This window comes from Solanum stenotomum, chromosome 5 (genome assembly GCF_019186545.1).
Source record: "Solanum stenotomum isolate F172 chromosome 5, ASM1918654v1, whole genome shotgun sequence".
NCBI lineage: Eukaryota > Viridiplantae > Streptophyta > Magnoliopsida > Solanales > Solanaceae > Solanum > Solanum stenotomum.
This window is the reverse complement of record NC_064286.1, coordinates 2810614-2830216: the sequence shown is the minus strand read 5'-3', so window position 1 is coordinate 2830216 and position 19603 is coordinate 2810614. Positions and strand designations below refer to the sequence as shown.

The window sequence follows — 19603 nt, the reverse complement described above, 5'->3', positions numbered from 1 at the left end:
AAATCTCACGAGAAATAAATTAATTTTTTTATTAAGAATTAAGTGTAATTAATCCCTTTAATTACTACATAACATAATCACCACTAATTAACAACAAGAAACAAAAAAGGAAAAGATAAGGCAAAAAAAGAACAAAATCAGAAAAATAGTAAAAACGTTTAATCTACACCAAAGATTTTATCTTTATAAATACAAAAAATATATATCCGTAGCATTAGTAATCGTCCCTACACTCACGTACCATTTCATAATATATTATATCATATTTATTATATTATATTAAATAATATTATATTATTTTAATAAATATAACCTTTGAATACATGGTACATTTTATATAATGTCATACTTTAGTTATTTGAAAAGGCAATTCTACAAGAGAGATAAGGTACATAGCAAACAATAGCAATAACATATCTAGTGAAATCTATAAAGTAAATAATGAAGAGGGTAAAGTGTATGTAGTGTTTATCACTGTCTCTCCGAGCCCGAGGTAGAAAAGTTGTTCATTGAAAGACCTTCGACTCTATTCCAACGAAAAAACAAAAAAACAATGTTATCATACCAAATTAGTTATTTTATAAAATAAGACTTTTACCATTATATAGTAACAAATTTATTTAATTATATAATACAATAAAAAATAATATTTTCGTTGTCTCAATTTATGTGACACATTTCATTTTTCGAGTGTCAAACCATTTAAGTTTGATCAGGAGTTTGCACATGAAATCTTTAATTTTTTTGAAATAAAATTTATATATTTATAAACTACATAAAAATACTATAAATCATAATAATTGACAATCTAAAATATTTAAAAGATATATGAAAAATTTACAATAAAAGATAGACTTATTTGAACTTTAAAATCTAAAATATGACACGTAATTGAAACAACGGAAGTAACAATCAAAAACAAATATCGTATTTGGTTGTAATAAGATTTTATGTTCTTTTCTTTTACACTCTCTCTATAAAATCTTTTCCATATCCCTTTTATTAAAAGCCAACTAAAAGAAGAAGAAAAAGAAAGAAATATCTCTTCCATATTCCTTGCCTTCCCTCACTTTCCAGCTGTTTGAGAATTTGGGTTTTTGGATCCAAAGCCTTCTTTTCTCTCTCTAAATCTTGAAGTCCATCTGTCTGTCTAGGCTTTCATCCAGATCAGTCACAAAAAAGAATTACCTTAAATTCTTAAAAAATGACATTTGGAGAGCTGTAAATGGACCAATTTCCTGTTGTTCATATCCCAGAGTGATCTCTTTTCAGGTATATATGTTAATGATTTATCCTTTTTTGGACAATTTATTTTCTGGGTTTCTTGTGTTTTGAGGAAAAAGTCTTTCTTTTGAACATTTGGTTAGTCTTTTTCACTGTTTTGTTAGATGGGGTTCGTGAGAATTGAGGAAAAAATCTTTCTTTTGAACATTTGGTTAGTCTTTTCCACTGTTTTGGTTCATGGGGTTCTTGAGAATTGAGGAAAAAATCTTTCTTTTGAACATTTGGTTAGTCTTTTTCACTATTTTGTTTTATGGGGTTGATAAACTCTTTCTTTTGAACATTTGGTTAGTTTTTTTTACTATTTTGTTTGATGGGATGCTTGAGAATTGAGGAAAAACTCATTCTTTCAACATTTGGTTAAAAAAGTCTCACTGTTTTGTTTTCTGGATTTCTTGTGAATAGGTGGCCAAAGATTTGATATATGTGATTCATTATTTTGTACCTGAAGTGAAAATCTTGATGATGTCTTTGTGCCTAAAAATTGAATCTTTGATGAGCTGAAAAAAGAGAGAATTTTGGGGTGTTTGAAATAATCAAAAGGGGTTATCTAGTTTTTTCCTTCTTATGTATTATCCACTCATAAATTTTGAACCTTTGGTGAGCTAAAAAGGAGGTAATTTTGTGTATTGTTTGAAATGATCAGTAGGTTCATCTGTAGTTTGTCCTCTTTATGTATTGAAAAATTGAACTGGTTTGTCCTCAATAGGGTCAATCTGGATTTTTCCTCTTATATGTGTATTCTCCACTCATTAAGCTTGAAGCTTTTGAGTTTAAACTAAAAAGGAGATAATTTTGGGTGATTCAAGTGATCAAAAGTGTAATCTGTATGTTGCCCTCTATGTATTCTCCAGGCATAGAAATTGAAGCGTTTGAGAGCTAAAAAAGGAGATAAATTTGGGTGTTTCAAGTGATGAATGGAAGCCATCTGGATTTTTCCTATTATTTAGTATGATATGAACTTAAACGAAGAAGTGAGGATTCATATAGCGACCTCAACTTGTTTGGGATTGAGTCATAGTTGTTATTGTTGTATAAAGATTGAAGCTTTGGTGAGCTAAAAGGAGGAGATAATTTTGGGTATTGGTTCAAATAATCAATAGGGTCATATGGTTTTTTCCTCTTATTTAGTATAATCAAGAAGTGGGATTCATATAGCCGACTCAACAGAGGCGTAGTTGTTCTTGTTGTTGTACAAAGATTGAAGCTTTGGTGAGTTAAAAAAGGAGATAATTTTGGGTGTTTCAAAAAGATCAAATGGGTTCATCTGGTTTTTTCCTCTTGTGTATGCTTCATTCTATGGTGGCCTTAACTTCTGGAGCTTTGATGATGTTTTATAGCAATGAGGTATTTATATTTAGCCATGGAAGAGAGCGTGCGAGTAAGCTTTTTGGATCGACACCCCATGACCAATTGATAATCCAAACATCAGATTCATTCTCTGGTCTGCTTTTATTTGCCATTGGTTTTTTCTTGTTCATGGTGGCATTTGTTAAAGACAGAGAGTTTCACAATTTCTTTGCTAAGGGATGTGTCCTCCTTCATATATCTATGGCTGTTTGGAGAATTTACTTTGAGAGGAAGCTTGAGGAGGATCTCGGACACGATTGGCTGAGATTGGTTGTTGCTGACATTGCTTTAGGACTTTCTTGGGTTTTCTTTCTTGTGTATTCTTGGAGAGAGAAGTATGATTAGTCTTCGTTCGTCCCTTCGAGGGATGATACAGAGAAGATTAGCATCACCCTTGTTCAAGGATGACACAAACAAATCAGAGAAAAGTGTGATTAGTCTATGTTGCCTTACTTCCTTTGTTTCATATATGGATCTTCTTGTTGTTGCTGACATTGTTTTAGGACTTTCTTGGGTTTTCTTTCTTGTGCATTCTTGAAGAGAGAAGTATGATTAGTCGATGTTGAAATTTGAACGATACAGAGAAGATCAGCATGGTCATTGCTAAAGGATGGCACGAACAAATCAAGAAGCATATCATTAGTCTTTGTTTCATAAATGGATCTTGTGGTTGCCATTTTCATGCCTTGAAGGGACACACATTTGAGTCCATATTTAGATGTTTAGATGAAAAAAACTGTCTTTGTTCAAGTATCAATCAACTTCATCGCAATTCCGAACTAGTTGGATTTGGCTAAAGAATCTGAAAGTTTGGTGTCTGAAATCTGGTTGTTATTACTTGAGTTATAGTTAGCTACTTTGCAAGAAGTTAGGTTTTGAAACACAACCAGATTGTGCTTCTTTGCTTTAATCTTGTATAGTACTTTCTTCCTTTTCTTTTTTTGTGGACAATTCTTGTAAAGTGCTTCATTTACTTGTGTAAGTTTCTGTTGATAGAATGAGATGTGTTTGTGATCTCCTGAAGTTGGCTTTTGTTTGGTATTCTAACTTTCTATACTGCAAGACTCGATGTGGAGCTTTGAAGCAACAGTAAAGTTCTCTTCGTGTAATCTTATAGGTTATGGGTTCAAACTATAAAAGTAGTCATTTATGGTTGCATTAAGGTAGGATGTCTACATCGCATCCTTTCTTGAGGTGCGGTTCTTTCATCAAATCCTATTAATAGAGGATGCTTTGTCCATCAAGTTGCCTTTTCTTTTCTATAAAGTTGGATTATTTCTGATTTGAAAATGTGTGATTGATCACTTTGTCTTAATATATGATACATTGTCAATAATATAAGACTTAATTAAGCTGCTTTATGAATATTCAATGCTAGTGGCTTTGATTAATACAGAGCCTATGACTCAATCCTCATGAGTCATGAATCTTTAGTTGGGCCCCTCTACTTTTATTTTTTTAGGACCAACTTCCTAGATCAATCATAGCTTTTGAAACTCGAGAATAATGGATTCGCTATAACTATTTTTCTTCACTTTAATATTAGGTTTTGATAGTATCGAGCAGACTCAAATATGTGACATGAATCACAAGTTTCCCAACTTTTACCCCTAGAACTCAACCCTAGGGCATCTTTAGAGTCTCCTTTTTTTTTTATTTATCAATAACGATCTTGTCCTTCTACCTTTCTCTACTGAAATATCTTTGCATAGCGAAGGAAGGTATTTGTTTGGTTAATATCAGCTTGACTTGGTCTTTTTTAGTTGATAATTTTATTATATTTTTTAGTTCTCTTGTTACTCTTATATAAGCAATATCAGTTATGGATCTAATTAAAGAGCGCTAGAAAAAATGAATTGAGGATGCTTTGAAGATCACTCAACTCTAAAAAAGGACACAGAGTGAATAATTGTCATCGAATTTAATCCACAAAACACAAACGACCAATGTCCCAAGTTAAAAAGTCCCCTCAACTTTTCCACTTGAACTCAACATGGGGTATCTTTTGTTGGTCCCCTTTTTGCTCAATTTGGTTGATCCATTGGCCCACCTAACAGATGATAAGATTCTCGAATGTTAACAAGTCTTTTTCATTATATTTGACTTCATCTTCATGCTTAATATTTATCGGTGATAGTTTGTAGTTGCATTGTTCTATGGATGGTCACTTGAATGTACTTTTTATCAGAAAATGATATTGTATATATAGGTTGACAACTTCTTTTTTGAGATAAATATATTAAAATTTTAAACATCGTTAACAAAAATTTTAACTTCGCCATTGATAATAGTCCTATCTCTAGTATTATTTTCTATCATTAGATCTTCCAAAATTTGAAGTATGTCATTTGCAAATAGTATAGTTATTGTTGGTATGCTTAGTCTTTTTTGAAAAGAACAAATGAAGTTGCATTGTCTATCTCACTTCATAGATTCTTCCTACAATAATGCTGTTTTAGTGTAAGCTTACACTTTTTTCTGGCCACAAAAAAAAACTGAATAACCAACCCCACTCCCCATCCCACAGGGGCACAGCCAGATAGATCCGAATTTTATTCGATAAAAAATTATATTATTTATATATATATATATTAGATGCTGAATTTCTTTTGACTATTAGACAAATCAGGCAAGGTAGGTAAGAATGGTATGTAAGGTAGTAACATATTAGGATATACTTTTATGATAATGGTGTTTGAATCAACATGCGTGCAATTTTTATGATAATGGTGTTTGAATCAATATGCGTGCAATTTTTATGATAATGGTGTTTGAATCAACATGTGTGCAACTTCAACAACATGCTTTTGATTGGAAAAGGAGGCAATATATATATATTGTATGGTAGGAAAAGCATTGAAAATATTCTAAACTTGGCGTGAATTATTATTTTAATCTCTCAATTATTGTCTGTCTAAAAAATACCTATCTACTTATTAAGTAATTTAAAAAGCACTCATCTTATGCCACTTTTCATTCACGTATGCATATATATATATATGTGAAATTTTCTATTGATACATTGTACACATAGATAGATATATATAGTTAAGAAAAAGTATTTAAACTAATAATTTGACAAAATTGTATGGTAGTGAAAGAAAAAAAATGATATGTTCAAATTTATTATGTCCAACTTGTGGAAACTTTTGTCAAAATTAGAATTTCAACATCATAAAATTACTTTTCTTTTCTTTAATTCTGCCGACATAAAATTACTCCAAGAAATTTCAACATCAAAGAGGAGTGTTTAAATACTTTTTTCTTAACTATATATATCTATGTGTATATCGTATCAATAAATTTATTTACATATATGCATAGGTGAATGACTTGTGGCATATATAAGAGGAGTGTTTTTTAAATTTCTTAATCAAGTAGATAGGTATTTTTAAGGTGGTCAATAATTGAGGAACTAAAATAATATTTAGAGTATTTTTAATGCTTTATCTCTTAAAAAATAAATTACAATATCATATAATAAGGTGATCAATTTGCAGCCTTTGATGCTAACTTCAACCCACCTTATGTTTAATTGCATGTTAATTTTGGATTGGAAGTTGAATTCCTTGTAATAGAAGTGACATGTACCCAAGATAGAATTTCATTTCTAGGGGAGCATGTCAAAATGGAAAGCAAAAAATATTAAAAGTAATATGAGCGGTAGATATTCATTCATTCTTAATTAGAGACGATCTTGAATTTAAGTTTTTGAATAAACTTATTTTTACTTTTTGTTTGGATGATTGTTATGTATCATTTCATAATATATGTTATATTGTATTGTACTGCTTAATGAGTATAATGTTTAGATAAATTATATCATTTTCTTTCGTTACTCAAAGTATGCTTTTATCCTTTTAAGCTTAGTCTGACCGACCATTGAGATATTCTCAACCTCATATCCTCAAGACTAGACGAGCTAATAATCACGTCTACCTATCAAGTCCAGATTTTAATTTATACAAAATTCAAATTAATCGGATCACAAAAAAAATATCAAACACCGAATAAAAAATAAAATAAAATAAAAACTAAAAAGGAAAAGCAAAAAAGGGAGATGTTTGGCACATTTGTAAACCAAAAGTAGTGGGAGAACTAAGCCTTTTTTCCTTTCTTAATAAACCTACCAAGTTAGATTGTCGACAGATACATCGCCGTCTGCAATCAACCGAACGCCGGCGAAGAACTACGGAGCAAAACAGGTAAGCCGCATATCTTCATACTATTCTATTCGAAGTTTGAAGTATCGATGTTGACAATTTTTGAATTAATCAGTTTTTTTTCGGGATTTTTTACTCCGATAACTCAATTAAACCCTTGAATTTGCGTTTTTATGTGCTCCGTCACTTTGATTTTAGAACCCTAAGCGTTTTGATTACTTATTTTTTCCGATGAAACAAAGTCAGAAATAGATGCCTACGATCAGAGATGGAATTTGAAATCAATTGGTCCATTGTGTAATACAACAATAAACCCACCGGTGCGATCTGTGGAGGGTAGAGTGTACGCAGACCTTAATGACCGTGAAATTTGCTAGTACTTTGAGCTAATCGTAATCTCTGAAACTCAGAAGATGATGAGTTCGCCCCTCTGAGCATACTCTATTTAAATAGTGGATTTAGTTCACTTGGTCGAGGGCTTGAACTTGTGGCCTAAGACACAAGTCCATCGATCTTTGCTAATTGAACTAACCACTAGGGCTGTTGGAGGTAATTTTTGTCTCCGGGGCAACAACAACAAACTCTGTGTAATTCCACAAGTGGGGTCTGAGAAGGGTAGTGTGTACAAAGACCTTATCCATACCTTGAAAAATTACCTTGAAAAGGTAGAGAAGATGTTTCCGATAGAACCTCAGCTCAAAACAGATGAAAAGACGAAAAGACGACAGTAACAAGCTAGAACAAAACAAGAGAATACAGTAATCGAGGCTAAGAAATCAACAGATTGTAATAGAAATCTTAGAATACGAAAATACAAGACTAATACTAATACACTAGGGAATAGGAAAACGAACACTCGACTACCTACTAACATTTTATCCTTATCGTCGACCTTCACACCCTCCTATCAAGGGTTATATCCTCGATGTGCTGAAGCTACGTCATGTCCTGCCTAACACCTCATCCCAATACTTCTTAGGCCTAATTCTACCCGTCCTCAAGCCTTCGACCGGCCAACCTCTCGTGCTTTCTTACCGGCACATCCACACTTCTCTTTTTTCCAAGCTTGAATCATCTCAACCTTACTTCTCGTATCTTATCCTCCATGGGGCCACTCCAACCTTGGCCCGAATATCTTGATTCCTAATCTCATCTCTCCTTGTATGCTCACACATCCATATCAGCATCCTCATCAATTCTACTCTCATCTTCCAGAAATGAGAGTTTTTGACTGACCAACACTCTTTCCCACATAACATAGTCCGTCTAACCACCACTCTATAAAACTTATCTTTAAATATTGATTGCATATTCTTATCACACAAAATACCAACTCAATAGAATCTTTTTTTACTCTTAATTTATAGAAACATATTATCTTTTTTCACCCAAGGGTGCCTAATAGTTAAGGAAGTGGATCGAAAATCATGAGGTCTCAGGTTTAAATCCCACTTGAGGCAATAAACATTAGGTGATTTCATTCTATTTGTTCAGCCCTTGGTGGATGGAGTTACTCGATACTTTTGCTAGTGGGAGGTAGCAGGTACCTCGTGGAATTAGTTGAGGTGCACGCAAACTAGACCAGATAACACTATTATTAAAAAAACAAAGAAGTGTATTCTCTTTTGTTTCTTCCAAATGGTTGATTCTTTTTCCATCACGTTCTGAATTTTGATCCATGTTTTGTGATAAGGAAATTAGACAGAAGCACTATTTGCTGAATTATGGACAATGAACACCTGCTGTTCATCATTTTAAGCATTTTTAAATTCGAATTATCCTCCTAAGTAAAGATGTTTTTTATCCTTCTTAATTGTAGTATAGAAATGTCTGTGTGAATAGTTTGTTATCCAAACAATTATGACTTCTCCATATGTGTTTTCCCTCACAAAAGTGATGGATTGAAGGGGACTCTAATTTAAGGAACATCTAGTTTCGGAGAACTTATAATTTGTTTTAGGAGACAATAATGGAAGAGCAGAAGTGATATAGAAGATTCATATAGCTGACAATACCCGTTTGGGTTTTAGAAGTAGTTGATTGATTGATTGATTGAAGTAGACCTTATTAGGAAATTTGCATTGTAAAGTGGCATTGTTCCTAAAGCTAGAGAATCTCACAAATTATCACTGAATACACACTTCTTTTGTTGAATAATTTTCACTTCACCTTTTCTATTTCATTATGTATAGTGTCTGACACGTCATGTGGAATGGTTAGTAATTTAGTTGACACTTGGCATACTATTGCTTAATTGTTAAACGTCCAAATAGACAATGCTCTTTGAGGTAGAATGTAGCACGACATTGTAATGTCATCAACGACGTCATTTGTGCCTCTTGTGAATGTGTTTTGAGATTACATCTTTGTTGGAGAAATATGTTAGTATGAAAGAACTTATGTTGTGAGAAGATTAGTATTCATTTGGTTAAATAGAAGATGAAAAAAAGTGAATGGAAAAGCTCTTTTTGGTAGTTGGGGTGGGGGTGTTGTGGGGAGAGTTTTTGCCTGAACAGGGGAAGAGGGGTGCAGGTAGAGTAATCTTTACTCTGATAGTCCTCAGAGATTTTTTCCCCAGGAGAAAGCTTGTCTCTCTTATCTTTTAGCCTCCCCATGAGAAAGCTCTTTTTCCTAGGATAATATAATTATCATTTGGGTAAACCGATGAACTCATATTTTAAAGGTTCTAAAAAACATATGCACACTTAAGAGTCTTTTTGTAGCAATATGAGCTGGAAAAGGGTACCCAAAAAGCGCAGGGAGGAGGGGGGGGGGGGGCATGGGATAGAAAAAGAGATTCTGTTTTTGGAAGCTCTATATGTTTTGAAATTGTTTTAGTAGTGTAGATATTGAGGATTTCTTTTAATAACAAGTGCATGTTGTTTGACATAGAAGTGATGTGGAAAAAAAGGGAATCCTAATACTTGCAATATCTTTCTCCACTTATTTTCTTAAGAATTGTGGTTAAGCATTTAAAAAAGGACTCCGTCAGCACTAGCTGTGCTCGATTGCTCATGTTTAATCAGCTCTTGATTACTTCATGTGAAGGTGGTACAGTAACACTTTTTTGTGGACTCCATAATAGATTATTAGATTGATGAAATTGTAAATTTGACGTCCTATCAATGTTTTCGATAGACACCCTTTTGGGTTTCTTCTCCTCTTCTGGAAGTTTTGATGAGTTGAATTTGAAAATGCATTTCTTATACATTTATTTTGGTCCTTTCTAGTTTGTTTGATCAAGTTTTTGGGAAGCTAAAAGTGCTTATTGTTTTTTTTTTTAAAATGCTTATTTTAGAGAGTTGAGGTGTCCCTGAAGCACTTTTGGAACCTTGGCCAAACACAGATTGTTGCTCTAATATTGGCAAAAATGTTTATAAAACTGACTAGTTAAACACAAACTACTACTCTCCAGGAGTACTTTCTCGAAAAACACTTAACAAAAAACTCTTTTCAAAATAAGCAGATTTTAGAAGTTCGGCCGAACAGACTATCTGTTGGTTCACTTATATTAGTGTGTATTTCAGTGCTCAAGTGTCCTTCAGATAGCCGTTGTTGATCGTTATTTCTTACTCCTCCAGTAATCTTTGACGATGGGTGGACTGCCGATAGAGCATACATCCACAACCATTTCCTTGTCGAAACTTCCAAAAGATCAGAAGTCAGCCGCATCTACAATGCCCGATTCAAAGCCAAAGAAGAAGATTTGCTGCGCTTGCCCTGAAACTAAGAACCTGAGGGATGAATGTATTGTGGAGCACGGTGAATCTGCTTGTGAGAAATGGATTGAAGCTCATCGTAAATGTCTTCGAGCTGAAGGCTTCAAGGTCTGATATTAGTGATAGAAGCAGATTTCTAACTAAAAAGACAAACGAAGATACATTTTTTTGTATAATGCCCAGTTTGTTTTTGGGACCATACAAGCTCTCAATTAGCTAATGTTTACAGATCATTTATACAGAGGAATTTTGTTTATCCAAAGTTCAGGAATAAAGCTAGGAAATTGAATAATCGATTTGCTTGGGCAGGAAAAGATATTTTTTCTTAACTATTTGTATTGTGAATTACATTTCTGGATGTAGATCGATCAATCCCGCCTGTTCAAGCGATTACCCCCTAGCCAAGTGATATTGGAGGTTGTGTTATTGATTGTTCATAATGGGCCTACATTTCACTCACATATCGTAGTTTTTGTTTTTGTGAATTACATTTCTTGGTCTAGTTTTTGTTTTTTGTGAACTAGGTTTCTTGATATATATCGATCAATCTCGCCTTGTTCAAGTGAATTCTCCTTGCCAAGCGAGATTGGAGGTTGTGTTAATGATTGTTTATAATGGACCTACATTTAATTCACATATGTCACGTAGTTTTTGTTTTTGTACATTTGTCGTCCCTGAACCCCCTTCCCACATTTTCTATCTATCATTAAAATTTAGAGGTAAAATGGTGACATTCCTCACTTAGCTTTGCACCCATCCGTCCTAGCACCTTTGCTACCAATTTCACTGCTTATTGTAAATCAGGGTTAAACTTGGTCCTCGTCCTAGAGTTTTTATGAAGACTCTGGTGGTGCATGTGTATGATAGGGCTCCGGTAAGTGCCAAATATCAGGGATGTGGTTATAATAAGTGTGGGAAGTTGATAGTATACCTTGACTTGCAGTGAAAGTACTATTTGTGCATCAAGATTCAAGTAGTAACAAATGCTTGTTAGGAAAATAGTATTAGTGTTTTTTCTTATATATATATTTAGAAAATAGAAGTTTTTAGCACCTTATTAGCTCACTTCTCCCATATTCTTTGGTTTAATTTTGTATAATAGTGTATGAATATTTTAATACAAGGTAACTTGAAATATAAAGCAATAATATGTTATATCTACTTAAATTGTAATATCAATATAAAGTTTCCTTTAATAGAATGTATCCTTAGGAATATTTGGTATTAATATCTAATTCAATTAATTTAACTTCAATAGAGTTATTAATTACATCAATTACTTGAAGAGAGTTAGTATATTTATTATCACATTATGAAATACTATATTTTATTTATTTCTTTATTATTAAGTGATTAAGAGTCTAGAAAGAGATGAATTAATGAATGATTATTGAGATCATCAACCTCAAAGTTTCACATTCAAATATCGACTATTTTGAGATATTGTTATATATAAAGTGTATTTAATATACTAAAAGCCATTTTTTCAAAAAATGATATATTGTCAAAATAAAAGTTACATAATTCAAATAATGACCTGAAAATACTTTTTGGAGATTTTTATTAAATATATTAAATGTAATCTAATTAAGATATTATTACATTAAAACTGTATTTTAATATGACAAAATCCATTTTTTTCAAAAATGATATTAGAAAAAGGAAGACCCTTTTTCAACTTTTCATTAATGAGTCAGAAAATACTTTTCTAAGATTAGAAAATATTTATAATAAGTAATCTGATTGAGATAATATTATATTAAAAGTGTACTATTTAATATGCCGAAAGCCATTTTTTTAAAAAAAAATCTTGCCAAAAAGGAAAAAGAAAGAAGTAGCAAAAAAATGTTTTCCTATGTTTGGTCAATGAGTCAGAAAATAGTTTACAGAATTGCTTTATTTAATATTTAAAAATTGATAAAAATATTATTTAACCATTAGTTAAATTGTAATATAATATTAAGAGTCGAAATAATTTTTTTAAAAATAACTTTCACCCCAAAATAAAGTTTACATATTTATCAACAACCAAATATGTTTGATAATTTTTTTAAATTTAAATGAATTCCATCACATAAAATCTTAGGTAGTTTTTTTTTTTCAATCTGCTCTAGTCTTAATAGACAGAGTTATTTGATATTTATTACTGATGGGAGAAGGTAGATATTACGCTGAATTAGTCGAAGTGTGAAAACTTAGTCCGAACACCACAATACAAAAAAGCACACAACAAAACTAACATACAAATACAATTCCACAAATATAATCTGAATAATAATAAAAAAAACATACACTAACCTTATTCCTACTTTATGAAATAGAAAAACTGTTTCGAGTAAATCCTCGACTCAAAATCCTATCCTAAAATTTAAAAACATGAAAATTAGGCGATTCTTTCTATCATCATAGTTTTGGTGAACATAATTACATGTTACATATTGCTGATCGAAGAAAGTAGATATTACATTAAATAAGTCGAAGTGGATGGAAACTTAATCCAGACGTCACGATCATAAAAAATAAAACCCAACAAAAAATAACATTATAACATATCAATGTATTTTTACAAATAACATCTACCAAAATCCAAAAATAACGCATACGCTAACTTTATTCCTACTTAATAACAATAAAAAATTATTTCGAATAAATCCTCGACTCAAAATTCCGCCCTATCAACTTAGCCAGGCGGGAAGAATGAGTCATAAAGCTCAAGTCTTAACTTATTGGAACCAAAAAGTTTCACAATATATTATTTTTGGTTTCTTTGTGAGAGTAATTTTTTAAATATAGAATCCACTGAAGAGACGGAACATAGCAATAGATTTTTCTGTATATATTTTTTCAATTTCATCGATGAAAATCTGTGGAATTTAACAAGCCAGACCTAAATCGCCTCTTTCAATTCTCTGCAAAATCGATCCATGGAGACTCATAAACAAGTAGCAACATACGTTTCTGAGAATTCCAAGTAAATAGCACAAACCCAGTTGATCATTTTCTTTTCTTGTCTTTATTTGTTCAGATTTTTTTATTTTTTTTTTATTTTTGATTGTATTGATTTTCAAATGAAAGTGTGAAAAGATAACTCTTTTGATGATGGGATGTGTTGGGTATCTGTAGAATTAGTCGAGTTGATAGTGGAAGTATCTTTTTTTGATTTTTGATTTTTGATTGTATTGATTTTCAAATGGAAGTGTAAAAAGATGACCTTTTTTGATGATGGGGTGTATTGGGTATCCGTAGAATTAGTCGAGTTGATAGTGGGGGAGAGAAGTTGGCCTGGACACCATGGTTGTAAAAAGAAAGATGACCCAGTTGATGATTTTCTCTGTTTTTAGGGGGAAAAAAGAGATTTATAACGAGGGTGTGTGGGTTTATGCACTTTTGATATGTTATTATGGTGTTCCTAAGGTTGATGATTGTATTGTTTTGTTGTGAAAAGGAAAAATAACTCTTTTAAGTATAATTGGGGTAGTTTTGTTTTTTGATGGTATTGAAAAAGAATGTCCAAGTATTTGGGGAAGCCGAGGGTTGTTTCTCTATCTCCATGAGGTAGAGGTAAGGTTTGTGTATATCGATATAAACTGGGTATGTTGTTGTTGTTGTTGTACATGTTTTGGGGGTCAATGATTTTGATGTTATTGAATTCAAAGTACATAATTGATGATTTTCTTGTTATCTTTTAAGTGTTTATGTGTCTGTGATATTGTTGATATATTGTTACAAGTTAAAAACAGACCAGTTGATCATTTTCTTGTTTTTGTCTTTATTTAAGCATTTTCTCTGTGATTCGTGATGGTACTATTGATGCACAGGAAAAGAGTGTTTCCAGGTGGAAGTGCCATTGATGTTGAGGTACTGGAAATTTCGCGACCTACCAATTGGAGTTCGAAATCAAAAACTCCTAAGAAAAAGGAGGTATAAAATTATGTACTTTGTACCAGGATTCTATCTTTTTGCATTTTTCTTTTGTTTCTGAATTGATTGATTACCTTTAGCTTGCGCACTTTCAGCTATAATATATGTTAATGACCTCTTTGAATCATCTTGCTGATACACATTTTACCCCCAATGTACAGTTTACTATTTTTTCTTGGCTTATTTGGTGGTAATTGCACATGACTGTGAATTTGCATTTTCAGAACTTTTGGCTTTGCAGAGAGTTTATGTTTCTTTTTATTAGAGTAGCCAAATGAAGTGTGTTAACGTCAGCTCCATGTCATTTTATCTCCCACTGTCCCTCCCAAGAAATCAAAGATTTTCTGGAAGAAACTTCTATGTCAGTCCAACTTTTGTATGGTCCTATTGATGTTTAATTTTCTCACTTATTCTCAGCAATGTTCAAGACTAGTTTGCGCCATAGTGAACACGTCTGAGTATGGAGTACTATCCGTTATATATACCATTGGATTTCCAGGTAGAAAGGAATAGTAGGATATTTGAAGGTGTAACAGATTGTATTCCTCGTATGAAATTCGGATTATTCAGAACTTAATACTATTGGAACCAAAACAAGTAACCAATGTTGGAGCAAAAGAATTCTGTAACCAATATGGGAGATATCCAAGGACTTATGGGCTCCTTACTTTTTTATGTACCACTTGTATATGGGAGTTTTTCCTCACATCAATAAATTATTATTTTATCAAAACAATGAGAGTAAAGTGCTTAGGTATTTGCATCCAAGGGTGAAGAGTAAATGTCAATGAAGAAAAACTGAACCAGGGGAAATCTATTTTTCAAAATCTGAAGAAACACAAAGTGATTTCTTCCTATTTATATAAATCTTTTACATAGTTACTTGGTACTTTGGCACCCAAGGGTGTGGCCTAGTGGTCAATAAAGTGGGTTGAGAATTATGATGTCTTAGGTTCAAATCCCAATTGAGACAAAATCACTAGGTTTTTTTTTCTTTTTTTGATGAAGTAAGTAGATTCATTTCAAGGCATCAAGAAGATGCAAGCTTTACAAGGATAGATCAGTTAAGCTCACAAAAAAAGGATTTGTAGCCTCTTTCTAAGCTATAGAGCTAACAAAATCCAAGAAGAGTTCTAAATTATTTACAGGGGTTAGTTTGGACCAACTAAAAAGGCTGGTGGACAGAGTTACTCGATACTTGATGCTGGTGAGGGGTGACATGTATCTTGCGGAATTGGTTGAGGTGTGTGCAAATTGGCCCGGACAGTATAGTTATTAAAAAAACGTTCCTTGGTACTTCATTCTAGTAGGAGGTAGTAGGTACCGGTAAATTAGTTGAAGGTAGTGTGAGTTGGTCCAAAAAATATGTTCAGGCATTTACTTACCCTGTCCTCAACATGCTCTTGTACTATTTTTCAAATATTTTCTTTGTAAAAGTTAATTTGAACTTGTCTACAGATTAGTTTGGCATTACCATAATCCTCTTAACACATATGCAACATAATACATTCAGCTGGATTTCGCTCTCCTTTATGTGAGCAAAAGCTAGATATATCTGGATATATTTTCTTCCTTTCAACTGAATAGAAGTTTATTTTTCCTACAGTAGAAATCTTTTGATATGTATGAGAGTGCCTCTTCAGGAAAATAGAAAATTGAGGAAGGACTAGAGTCCTTCAGATTAGCTAACCTCTTTTGACATCTTTTCTGTTTATTGATTGTGTGTATGTATGCCTTTTAGTCCAAATTTGCAGGAGATTCTGTTGGAAGTTTGGTTTTATTGACAAGACAAGCATTGTTGTTTTGACTTGATTCTCTTTCCTTGTAACATTATTGTTGGCCTTGACACTAGTAGTGCTGATGTATTCTTTGTAGGTTATTTTCCATGAAATAATAGATGTTGACGAAGAAGACTTTAGTGATGTTAAGCACTCTTGTGGAAATGTAAAATTTAGTGGCAAGGGGAAGGTAATCAGAGATTGTCAATGCCCTCTTGTCAAAATACTGGTTCTTTTCTTGTTCGTCTTCTATGCTGTCCCTTTTTGGAGGTCTAATTTTGTCAATCACATCTCTTGCAGGATATTTTGGTTGGTAATGGTAGCTCGGGTAATAGTGGACCAGTAGATGGGGTTCAGTCTTCAAATACGAAATGCCTTTCGTCATCAAAAAAGAAGAAGAATTGCCTTTCAGTATCTAATAGTCCAATTATTATAGACGAGTTTGGTTCTGATGTACTATTCGGTGCTGATGAGAACATGGACATGTATTATGATGATTTAGTGTATTCCGACTATGCTGTTTTACAAGCACATTTTGATAACATGGATATCCCCCCTGGAGTTGAGGCTCCAATCCCATGGATGCCTGGTCCCATGAAAGAACAAATGGTGTCAACCACTACAAGTACTTCAGGAAGAGATGTCTCTGGGGCAGTAAGGGACCAGTCCACTTCATTTAGCAGCTCTACTCTCGTTGGTCAGCCTACACAGTTTGGGTCGTCTTGGTCATCCCCAGGACCTTCTTTAGGCAAGGAGGGACAATTAGTCATTGGAAATTCGAATGAGAAGAGTTCTAAGGGAGCAAGTAATTCAAAGATCCTCTCATCTGGGGCAGAAAAAAAGTTTTCCACTATTAGAAAGAAAATCCATTCATCCAGTGCTACAGCCTCTTTTGATTGGAATAACCCATATAAATTGTATGAAGAGTCATTATCTCATTATGGAAAGAAATTAGGTTCATCCGGTGCTACAACCTCTTATGGTTCGGGCAACCAATCTACTCCTATTGGGCCTTATTTTCCAAATCCCGTGGGATCTCCAGTGTCTGATATGAAGAATTTATTTCTTAATCAAACCACTCCAATTTCAGCAGGAATTGCTCATGCATCAGCTGCTATGACAAACTATTCCCCCCTGAGTTTGCATAAAAGGGCAACAACTGCAGGATGTCCTTCAATTCCTTCAGGATCGGCTTGTAATGGAGAGCAACATAGAAATTTAGCTGAAATTCTGAAGAAATTCCAAGTTTTCAAAAAATTTGATACTGTTGAGGATCATTCGGACCATTTCTATTCTCGACAGGCTTCTTCAGGGAACCTGGTTAGTTTATCCCAAGTAAAAAATTTCAAATAACTTCAACCAGTTTTGGCTTCATTATCTTATGATATATCTATTCTACTGCAGCCTTCTAAGAATTGGGCCAAGAAAATACAGGAGGAATGGAAGATACTGGAGAACGATCTGCCTGGTATACAAGCAAAGTTTCACATGATGTGTTGTGATTTTCTTTTTTCATCGAGCCTTTGAAATTTAAACATACAAAGGCCTAGAAATTCTGTTTAGTCAGGGAAGTCTGAATATCTCAGCCTTTCATTTCTATATACCAAGGCTAGGATAGATGGGAAGAAATCACCTAGTGTTTTTTTGTCTCCGCGGGGATTTGAACCTGAGACCTCATGGTTGTCATCCCGCTTCATTGACCACTTGGCCACACCCTTGGGTGCAGCCTTCCATTAGTTATAACACATGTTTTTTGCAACTTTCTTAATCATGCACTCATCTTGTTGTCTTTTATTGAGCAGATACAATATTTGTCAGGGTGTACGAATCAAGAATGGATCTGTTAAGAGCAGTTATCATGGGTGCTGATGGAACTCCATATCATGATGGCCTTTACTTCTTTGATGTTTTCTTTCCAAGCAACTATCCCAGTGTCCCCCCGGTATGTATCTCGCTTTGTCTCTGAGGCCTGTACTGCTTTAACCTTTCGACCTTTAGCCTAACACCTCCCTACCTATTGTTTCCAGCTTGTGCACTACCATTCCTTTGGCCTTCGAATCAATCCTAATTTGTATAACTGTGGAAAAGTCTGCCTGAGTTTACTTAACACTTGGACTGGCCAAGGGAAGGAGAAATGGATCCCTCGTGCATCTACTATGTTACAAGTCTTGGTGTCCATACAGGGGCTAATTTTAAATGCAAAACCCTATTTCAATGAGCCTGGTTATGCAAACACAGGCGGGACAACCAGAGGGGATGCAAGCTCACTGCAGTACAATGAGAACACTTACATTTTAAATCTGAAAACGATGGTCTTCTCCATGAGGCGTCCACCAAAGGTATCCATATTTTCTTTTATTCTTTGCCTGCTGTGATCATCTTCAATGGTTCTTAACCATTTATTACCAAAATAGGTTCTATTGTTATGCTTCATGACTATTTCTTGACTTCATTCACACTCGTGGTTCTAAATCAACTACTAATTCCAAATGCGCTTCTTGCTGCAGTATTTTGAAGATTTTGTATTAGGGCATTTCTTTCGAAGTGCTCAAGATATTCTTGTGGCATGTAAAGCATACACAGATGGTGCTCAAGTAGGTAGCCTTGTCCGGGGTGGTGTTCAGGATGTTGATGAGGGCGACAAAAGCTGCTCACCAACTTTCAAGGCTTCTTTGGCCGGATTCATCAAGACAGTTATAGATACATTTAAGGAGATTGGAGTAAAGGATTGCGACAAATTTCTTCACTTGACACAGAGAGGGACTGGAGTAGCACCTGTTGTTCCTGCAAACACTGCGAATTATTTCTTCAGTTGAGACCATGCTGACATTGGATTTTGACAATAGGTGAATTGAGACTAATTTTTGCCCAACTAGTTCAACTTTAATTGGGTAAAATATACTAGTACATTATTAGCTTCGTATTATTAGTGCTCTTTCTAGCTTTTGTTCAGAGTTTCCTCAACTGTTTTTATGAGTTCATAAAGAGCAAAAGTAGAGCTCATTAGAGAATTATGAATGACTTGTTCATCTGGTTTATCATATGTATAGATACATCTACTACAATTTATATAGGCTTTATTATTCTTCTCTCTTTCTCTTTGCATAATGATCTAGTATGTGAAATTAACTAACTCGATTAATTCAAATTTGCACTACGTTAGACTTATTTAAGGGGGAAAGCTCCCTTCCGCCCAATGCTAGAGGTGTCAAACTCCTAAACGAGTTAAAATTAACTGAGTTATTAAATAGACTGATTATTAATCAAGGTCGAGTGTTATTGAGATGAACTAAGACAATGTGTTATAGTTCATCCCGTTAGTTTCGTTACTAACTCGCTAAAACAATGTGTTATAGTTTATCTCGTCAATTATGTGACTAACTCACTAAAA

The 19603-nt window shown here is 33.5% G+C and overlaps 3 protein-coding genes and 2 non-coding genes across 6 annotated transcripts; all 5 read left to right on the top strand.

Annotated features, from left to right (window-relative positions):
* Positions 1-1005: 1005 nt before the first annotated feature.
* LOC125865564 (uncharacterized) lies at positions 1006-3629 on the top strand. The gene is made up of 2 exons (XM_049545767.1): positions 1006-1272; positions 2136-3629. Exon 2 carries the CDS (start codon positions 2539-2541, stop codon positions 2974-2976), a length of 438 nt encoding a protein of 145 aa, XP_049401724.1. The 5' UTR covers positions 1006-1272; positions 2136-2538; the 3' UTR covers positions 2977-3629.
* LOC125866467 (U6 spliceosomal RNA) lies at positions 2971-3070 on the top strand. Its single transcript, XR_007446522.1, has one exon. It is a non-coding gene; the product is annotated as a U6 spliceosomal RNA (small nuclear RNA).
* Positions 3173-3277, top strand: LOC125866465 (U6 spliceosomal RNA). The gene has a single exon (XR_007446521.1). It is a non-coding gene; the product is annotated as a U6 spliceosomal RNA (small nuclear RNA).
* Positions 3630-6655: 3026 nt separating the features above from the next.
* LOC125865059 (cytochrome c oxidase copper chaperone 1-like) lies at positions 6656-10826 on the top strand. The gene is made up of 2 exons (XM_049545225.1): positions 6656-6836; positions 10376-10826. Exon 2 carries the CDS (start codon positions 10388-10390, stop codon positions 10625-10627), a length of 240 nt encoding a protein of 79 aa, XP_049401182.1. The 5' UTR covers positions 6656-6836; positions 10376-10387; the 3' UTR covers positions 10628-10826.
* Positions 10827-13324: 2498 nt separating this feature from the next.
* LOC125865786 (probable ubiquitin-conjugating enzyme E2 26) lies at positions 13325-19300 on the top strand. Of its 2 annotated transcripts, XM_049546036.1 has the most exons (8): positions 13325-13484; positions 14332-14434; positions 16310-16402; positions 16513-17532; positions 17617-17680; positions 18015-18154; positions 18240-18551; positions 18720-19300. In XM_049546036.1, exons 1-8 carry the CDS (start codon positions 13438-13440, stop codon positions 19026-19028), a joined length of 2088 nt encoding a protein of 695 aa, XP_049401993.1. In that variant the 5' UTR covers positions 13325-13437; the 3' UTR covers positions 19029-19300. The 2 variants fall into 2 exon arrangements, with proteins under 2 accessions (XP_049401993.1, XP_049401994.1); XM_049546037.1 differs by lacking the exon at positions 16310-16402 and having other exon boundaries at positions 13358-13484.
* Positions 19301-19603: the final 303 nt, after the last annotated feature.

What these genes read in the sequence shown, in the direction of transcription:
- LOC125865564 (XM_049545767.1), top strand. Translation starts at nt 2,539, where the DNA reads ATGGGTTCATCTGGTTTTTTCCTCTTGTGTATGCTTCATTCTATGGTG.
- LOC125865059 (XM_049545225.1), top strand. Translation starts at nt 10,388, where the DNA reads ATGGGTGGACTGCCGATAGAGCATACATCCACAACCATTTCCTTGTCG.
- LOC125865786 (XM_049546036.1), top strand. Translation starts at nt 13,438, where the DNA reads ATGGAGACTCATAAACAAGTAGCAACATACGTTTCTGAGAATTCCAA. An exon ending in AGGCTTCTTCAGGGAACCTG is followed by an intron (nt 17,533 to 17,616) that starts GTTAGTTTATCC and finishes ATTCTACTGCAG; the next exon opens with CCTTCTAAGAATTGGGCCAA. An exon ending in CCATGAGGCGTCCACCAAAG is followed by an intron (nt 18,552 to 18,719) that starts GTATCCATATTT and finishes TTCTTGCTGCAG; the next exon opens with TATTTTGAAGATTTTGTATT.